The sequence below is a fragment of the Theropithecus gelada genome, chromosome 1 (assembly GCF_003255815.1).
Source record: "Theropithecus gelada isolate Dixy chromosome 1, Tgel_1.0, whole genome shotgun sequence".
Classification (NCBI taxonomy): domain Eukaryota; kingdom Metazoa; phylum Chordata; class Mammalia; order Primates; family Cercopithecidae; genus Theropithecus; species Theropithecus gelada.
Window position 1 is genome coordinate 5,126,998 of NC_037668.1, and position 8,202 is coordinate 5,135,199.

The 8,202-nt window shown below is 40.6% G+C and overlaps 1 protein-coding gene across 2 annotated transcripts in view; it reads right to left on the reverse strand.

Annotated features, from left to right (window-relative positions):
* Window positions 1–229: 229 nt before the first annotated feature.
* Window positions 230–8,202, reverse strand: part of SLC16A1 (solute carrier family 16 member 1) — a 43,149-nt gene continuing 35,176 nt past the window's right edge. The window contains exons 4-5 of one of the 2 annotated variants that reach the window (XM_025380203.1): window positions 5,749–6,615; window positions 230–2,096 (exon numbers count right to left, since the gene is read on the reverse strand). In XM_025380203.1, coding sequence (XP_025235988.1) covers window positions 1,822–2,096; window positions 5,749–6,615 — 1,142 coding nt within the window. In that variant the 3' untranslated portion in view covers window positions 230–1,821. The remainder of the gene's footprint in view (window positions 2,097–5,748; window positions 6,616–8,202) is intronic. The other variant, XM_025380209.1, reaches the window with a different exon arrangement.

Sequence of the window (8,202 nt, forward strand, 5' to 3'; positions counted from 1 at the left end):
TTAAATGCTCTGGATGCTCTCAGTTCAAATAAGATGGTTTTAAAATTCCCCTCCTCCTTGCCTTACAGCAAAGAAGAGAAAAGGAGAAATTCAAATGAAAATAAATCATATACCCAAATATCAAGGCTCACAAGCTGGATGATTTAATTCAATCAATTTAGCAAGGCCCGAAATGAAACCTGGTAATGAAAATGAAGACACAGCAATATTTTCCTGAAGAAAATAGACATTTGGAAGAAGAAATATTTTCTTAAAAAATGTTTATTTGGAAAAGTCAGCCTCTTACACAAGGTTTTGTGTCTATGCTTTTAACTCTGTCAATTATAGTGGTATTTTAAATGCATTGAATATAATTCATTGAATATCTATATCTTTCTGCCTCGATTTAAGTGATTTTAGGTTAAAAAAATATTTACAGTTTTCATTCTGGTCCACCTTCCCTCCTTATCCTTATACTGAATCAATTTCTCTAATTTTCAGGTAAGTGAAAGGGGTCACGAAATTTCTAGGTTTGTGTGGAGAGTAAGAATGCATCCAACAATTCAACAACGATTTTCTGTAAGGCCTTCTCTGAAAAAAGAGAAAGAATTACTTATTAAAACTAAGCACACTTAGCAACTTCTTTCCCAATCCTATCTTTATTCGTTTGTCTGGTGCCAAATTTTTCTGGCCCTTTTTAATTTGCAAACATTAAAAAATAAAATTAAAAAACAAAAAACAAAAAACAAAAAAAACAGCACAACAAAACACCAAACACACACATATCTTATGCATAGCACTAAGCTGGAAGCAGATATAAATGGGACCACTGTGAATCAAAGGGGAAAAATTCCAGGAAAAAAAAATTCCAATAGCTTCACAGTTTAACTGAGGTTTTGGAAAAACTTAAGTGAATTCAGCTGATGTTTGAAATATCTGTCTACATTTAATTAGGTGTGTTGTATTTACCAAGGAGGCACAAATATGTAGTTTTGTAGATTTTAATACTAACTTTTCCAGTGAGAAAAATAATACCAGGTGATTTCAAAAAGGGCAGTGATCTATAAACACTCAAAATGCATCTTTGAACAGGGGAGCAAAAATAGCTAATTTAATGAAAACAAACCTTAAGCACTGCACTTGGCTTCTAATAAGCATCCCAAGAAAAGGTACCTGAGAGGGGTTGACAAGTACACTGTGTCTAGAACAGCCAAGATGTTGCCAAAGTTTTATGCTTTGAATTTCCTAAATATGTAGCTAGCAGAAACATATGCCAGAAATCTACTGATGCTAGGAAAATATTTGTCAGCATTTTATAAAATCTCTAATTTTCAACCAATATTTCTGTTCATAAATCTTCCAGTGAAAATGTCTGAAATATATTACATGTAACAATGAAGCAAGATTAATTTTAAATTTTGGATTTGCCTCAAACAAGCTAGTTGTTATTTTTCCTTTTAACACAACACTCGAAATAGATGAATTCAGCAAAAATGGTTTAAGAAGTTAAGGCTCTCTAGAGTTCTAATGACTAAAACTTAAGGCACATATTATAATCTTTATGACACTATTAAAAGCGAAGATTAAAACAAAACAAAACAAAACCTACTTCTTTCCCGCATCTTTTGCTACCAATCACTCCCTCCTCAAAGCATATGTCATTTTAAATTCAGGCTATTGGTAAGGAGTCAAACAAAAATCCCACCAATGAACAACTGGTATGATTTCCACACAAATGTCTACTATTTGCATTGAGCACCACTGGTAGATTACAGGCCAGTAGAATATTTTCAGATATCCTGGGTCATCAACTGCTCAATTTTACCCTTCAGCCCCATGGATTCAGACTGGACTGTCCTCCTCCTTGGGCCCTTCTTCTGTGTCTTTCTGGTCCGGAGATTCTGCTGCTTTGGTAACTTCCTTTGGCTTTCCAGCAACATCTATACTGGTCTCTTCCTCTTTACTTTCCTTTTTCTGCTCGTTTGCTTTCTGTTCTTTTGCCAAAAGTCGATAATTGATGCCCATGCCAATGAAGAGATACATACCGGAAATAATTAGGACGATGCCACATGCCCAGTATGTGTATTTGTAGTCTCCATACATATCACTGAGCCGACCTAAATATGTAAAACGACAAAACAGTTATGTTTCTAAGAGTAAACAGGTTTTTTCTCCCCCAAGCAAAGCTTAAGGATCCATTCAGAAACATGTCAACCCAATCTTTAAAGAGTCCCAAAATGATGAATTAGTATAAGGAATTGCTGAAAATTAGCTGATCCTCTGTTTATAATGCCTCATGGATTTTAAGTGGCTTTTGCATCTTCTGTTATTTTTAGTAACTTGAAAATAGTTAACTCTCGGCAAACTGGAAATGGAAGAGACGCAGTGATCACCTAGAGTCAATTCTCTTAACACACTATAGAAATAAGCGTTGCTGGCCGGGCGCGGTGGCTCAAGCCTGTAATCCCAGCACTTTGGGAGGCCGAGGCGGGTGGATCACGAGGTCAGGAGATCGAGACTATCCTGGCTAACATGGTGAAACCCCGTCTCTACTAAAAATACAAAAAACTAGCCGGGCGTGGTGGCGGGCGCCTGTAGTCTCAGCTACTTGGGAGGCTGAGGCGGGAGAATGGCGTGAACCCGGGAGGCGGAGCTTGCAGTGAGCCGAGATCACGCCACTGCACTCCAGCCTGGGCGACACAGCGAGACTCCGTCTCAAAAAAAAAAAAAAAAAAAAAAAAAAAAAAGAAATAAGCGTTGCTGAAAGAGGCCTGGGAGTCTTGTCCAAGGCCATAGTGCTGTCCCATTTACCCAGGCCAATCCTCTTTCTCAGCATTTCCCAAAGAGTATTCCTGTGAACACTTGTCCAGTGCTAAAAATTTAAAAGCAATATCTTACACCCATTCTAAGTGCTTAATCCTTACAACAGGCAGATTCTATTATCATCCTCACTGGACAGATTTAAAAACTAAATTACAGAGATATTAGCTAATTTGTCCATGGTCACAAAACTAATAAGTGAAATGACTTGGCTTTAAACATAGAAATCTGACTCTGAAGTCTGCACCCTTAAGCATGTGCTACAAGGATACTGCTTTAATGTTTCAAAAGTCAAATGAATGGGTAAATGGCATATTATTTTCTTATAAAGGATTTGTGAAGTCTGGTAGTAAAGAATCCTATTTAACTTGATGTTTCCAAATTTTATTTTGGTTATGTAACTTCCATTACTGTAAAATTTATTAGCATCTCATTGAACTGGTATCTCTGGGAAAATTCTACCCTACACTTAAACAGGACTTAATACAACCAATTTAAATATGATTCCATATGGCTTTCTAACTCACTGCATCATTCATTAACAATATTTTTTTAGCCTTTATCACATACCAGGCACTGGCTCAGCTAGGCCCTGAGGATAAGGGTGAACAGAGGAGTTAACATCCACAGTTCAGTGGACAAGAGAGATGTTAATCAAGTAACTACACAAACTGTGACAAGTACTACCAGGGGAGTTTGAAAGAAGTGGGGTCAAGAAAGCTTTCCTTAAAGTGCCAACTAAGCTGGGATTTGCAGGATAGGAATTATCTAGGAGAAAGGGGATGGGAATTAGATCTAAGCAGAGAACTGCAGTGCAAGGGCACAATGGTAGGACAGAGCATGGTGTGTGAGGTGAAAGAAGGGCCAGGTTGCTGGGGCACAGAAAGCAGGAGGCCAGTGGTAGAAATGAGGCTGGAGGGACAGGTGGGGCCAGTCCATGCAGTGCCTTGCAAGCCACATTAGGGAATTTGCTTTTCACCCTGAAAGTAAGGGGAAGCAACTGGAGAGTTTTAAGAAATCTTGGCCGGGCGCGGTGGCTCAAGCCTGTAATCCCAGCACTTTGGGAGGCCGAGATGGGCGGATCACGAGGTCAGGAGATCGAGACCATCCTGGCTAACACGGTGAAACCCTGTCTCTACTAAGAAATACAAAAAATAGCCGGGCGAGGTGGCAGCGCCTGTAGTCCCAGCTACTCGGGAGGCTGAGGCCGGAGAATGGCGTGAAGCCGGGAGGCGGAGCTTGCAGTGAGCTGAGATCCGGCCACTGCACTCCAGCCTGGGCGACAGCGCCAGACTCCGTCTCAAAAAAAAAAAAAAAAAAAAAAAGAAATCTTGAAGAGTTCTGAACTGGAGACTTCAAGGAGACTGAAGAATAGCTGGAACTGATACAGGTAGACCAGTTAGGAGGTTACAGTGAGGAGCAGCCCAAACAGGAGACAAGAGCTTTGGATAAGGGTAGTAGTTGTGATGGAGAAAAATGGGCAGATGAGAAAAAGACTTAGAGCATAAAAACTGATAGAACTTAGTAACTCACTGGGTATGAGATGGAAGAAGACTGATCTCAAAAGGCAGCTATGGATCTTCTGTTATAACTCACTCACTCCCCAAATCAAAATTCCTAAAGTATGAGTCACATCCAGAAGGAGGGTCAAATTATTTTTTCACTACGTGTTATCTATTGAGCTATATTAATTTGAAAGACCAAGTATTCAATAACCTTCAGGAATAGTTCCCAAGTTATAATTAGTTTACTAGCTGCATGATCTTAGCCAAGTTACTTCACCTTTTGAAGCCCCTGTTCACTTACAAAATGGGGACTAAAACGGTCCTACCTCACATGGACTTGTGAGATACAACAGGAGATACAAAATGATAAGGACTGTCTCTGGTACACTGTGAGCTTACATGGTAGCTATTATTATACTATTGCTACTGAAATAAACTTTTGTTTTTTTGTTTTTTGGTTTTTTTTGCTTTTTGTGTGTTTTTTAAAAACTTATGGGCCAGGCGCGGTGGCTCACGCCTATAATCCCAGCACTTTGGGCGGCTGAGGCGGGTGGATCACTTGAGGTTAGGAGTTCGAGACCAGCCTGGCCAACATGGTGAAACCCTGCCTCTACTAAAAATACAAAAATTAATTGGGCATGGTGGTGGGTGCCTGTAATCCCAGCTACTCAGGAGGATGAGGCAGGAGAATTGCTTGAACCCAGGAGGTAGAGGTTGCAGTGAGCCGAGATCGTGCCATTGCGCTCTAGCCTGGGCCACAAGACCAAGACTCTGTCTTAAAAAAAAAAAAAATTATGTGAAATATACTCCATTTTTAAAATGAAATAATCACTAGTGCTTTAAAGATTGAGTTGTTTTTCTACATGCTTTTCTACACTAAGCACATCAGTTTTGTGATCAGAAAAAAATGTATTTTAGGCCAGGCGTAGTGGCTCACACCCGTTACCCAGCACTTTGGGAGGCCGAGGCAAGTGGATCATTTGAGGTCAGGAGTTAGAGACCAGTCTGGCCAACATGGCGAAAACCCGTCTCTATTAAAAATATAAAAATTGGCCAGCATGGTGGCATGCACCTGTAATCCCAGCTACTGGGAGGCTGAAGCAGGGGAACTGCTTGAACCCGGGAGGCGGAGGTTGCAGTGAGCTGAGATGGTGCCACTGCACTCCAGCCTGGGTAACACAGCAACACTCTGTCTCAAAAAAAAGAAAAAACACTGACATTTGTAACGATATTTGATCCTCCTTTTGGCTTGATGGTTCCATTTAATTAGATTCTATATTTGAGCAATTATCCTGTGCCAAGCATTGCCCCAGCACCAAGGGTACAGAAACGAGAAAGATTTATTCTTACCCAAATAGCTCACTAATGTTTGCTTTCTGTCAGCTTTCCCATCTTATATGCTTGTTTTGTAACAGAGCCACATTAGTAGGGAGACATACTGTACCTAAAAGTGGTGGCCCCAGGAGGACAGGACAGCATTCCACAATGGTCACCAATCCCACAGCGCTGGAGAACCTCTGGGGTCCAACAAGGTCCATCAGTGTTTCAAACAATACGGAGCTGAGCCACCCAAAGGCAAATCCAAAGAATCCCGCATAGACACAGAATCCAACATAGGTAGTGGATAAAGGTGCTAGCATATGACACACTCCATTTGCAACAATAGAAGCCGCAAAGAAATACTGAATTCGAGGTCTTATTGGCTTTGTGTTGGCTACAAGTCCCATAGATGGTCTGGCTACCATGTCAACAAAAGCCAGAATGGAAAGAAGGAAGGCAGACTTCTCACTAGAATAATGCTGACTCTTCCCATAACTACTAAGAAACACTAAAGGTGCAAAGAGTCCAAAAAACATGATCACATTTCCAGAGAGGTATAGCAAAAAGCCTCTGTGGGTGAACAGGGTTAAGTCCAGGAACTGATTAATTGTTTGGAAGATTGATCGTTTCTCCCGTTTAGGGTGTCTTCCAATAAGATCCGTATTTGCATCATGCAGACCTTTTTTTACACCAGATTTTCCAGCTTTCTGGAGGGATGCTTTAGACTTATCTTTCCCTGCCTTGGTTGGTTTGGGCCCGATTGGTCGCATGAGGGCTCCAGCGACACAGCAGTTTAGTAGCAAGCCTCCAAGAATTAGAAAGCTTCCTCTCCATCCAAAGATACCAAAGAAAACCTGATTGAGGGGTGCCAGAGTACAGAGGAACACAGGGCTGCCTGCCATGGCCAGTCCGTTGGCCAATGGTCGCCTTTTGTAGAAATACTTGCCAATCATGGTTAGAGCTGGATTCAAGTTGAAGGCAAGCCCAAGACCTGTGAAAAGGGAAAAATAAATAAATAAATAAATAATAAGAGGTATAAATAATGGAAAGAATAGGATATAAATCCTCATTGTTAGAGAACATGTTATGTAGTGGTTTAAAGTATGAGTTCTAAAACAGACAAGGGTTCAAATCTCAGTATCAGTGCTTACTGGCTGCATAATCTCAGACATGTATACCCTCCTATGACTGCTTCCTAATATGTAAAACGGGCAGAGGGTACTGTTGTGAGGAAGAAAAATTTGTTAAGCACTTAGTACCCACTGCCCAGCATGTAGTAAGCACTCAATACATGTTATTTTTATTATGTTGTTATTATTTGAAGGTGAATAATTGTCTATTTTGTCCAATCTAACAAAATCACCTTAAGGACTATTATGACCATATAAGATCATTAAGTTGACAGTAGAGATAAAACAAATTTACACTAAAAAATACATAAGGCCAGGTGCAGTGGCTCATGTCTATAATCCTAGTGCTTTGGGAAGCCAAGGTGGCAGGATTGATTAAGGCCATGAGTTCAAGACCAACCTGGGCAACATAGCAAGACCTGTCTCTACAAAAAGTAATTCGAAAATTAGCCTGGAGGCCGGGCGCGGTGGCTCAAGCCTGTAATCCCAGCACTTTGGGAGGCCGAGACGGGCGGATCACGAGGTCAGGAGATCGAGACCATCCTGGCTAACCCGGTGAAACCCCGTCTCTACTAAAAAATACAAAACACTAGCCGGGCGAGGTGGCGGGCGCCTGTAGTCCCAGTTACTTGGGAGGCTGAGGCAGGAGAATGGCGTAAACCCGGGAGGCGGAGCTTGCAGTGAACTGAGATCCGGCCACTGCACTCCAGCCCGGGCAACAGAGCGAGACTCCGTCTCAAAAAAAAAAAAAAAAAAAAAAAAGAAAATTAGCCTGGTATGGCAGTGTGTGCCTGTAGTCCTAGCTACTCGGGCGGCTAAAGCTGGAGTATCACTTGAGCCTAGAAGTTTGAGGCTACAGTGAGCTATGATCACATAACTGCACTCCAGCCTGGGCTATAGAGCAAGAACCTGTCTCAAAAACAAAAAAGAAAGAAATAACATATAGTACAAAATGATCCCTTCCAATATAGCACCACAACTTAAAAACAGGCATTTCCTAAGGCTCCAACTGTGAAACTTTCCTGAGAGATTAGAGAATTTAAAATATACACAAAGTTTTGGGAAAATAAAACATAACATTGTTAAGATGTCAAAGCTCCTGAAATGAATGTACTAACTTAATGCAATCCAATGCAAATGTCAGTGAATTTTACTTTCAGATTAAGGTAAAATGATTCTAAAGGATACTTAGAGAACAAATACAGAGCTACTAGGAAATTTTTGGTGGTGCAGAGGAAAAAGTGGGACCAACCAGAACATATTATTTAAATGGCTTTACAAAAGCTACAATCATTAGAGCAGTGTGGCTCTGTTTCACGTATCAGTAAAAATTGATCAGTGCAAGTGCAGAAACACTACAGAAAGTCTAGGAACAGAGTTGAAATATACAGAAACATTTGATGTAAGATAAAGTAGCATTTTTTTTTTTTTTTTTTTTTTTTTTTTTT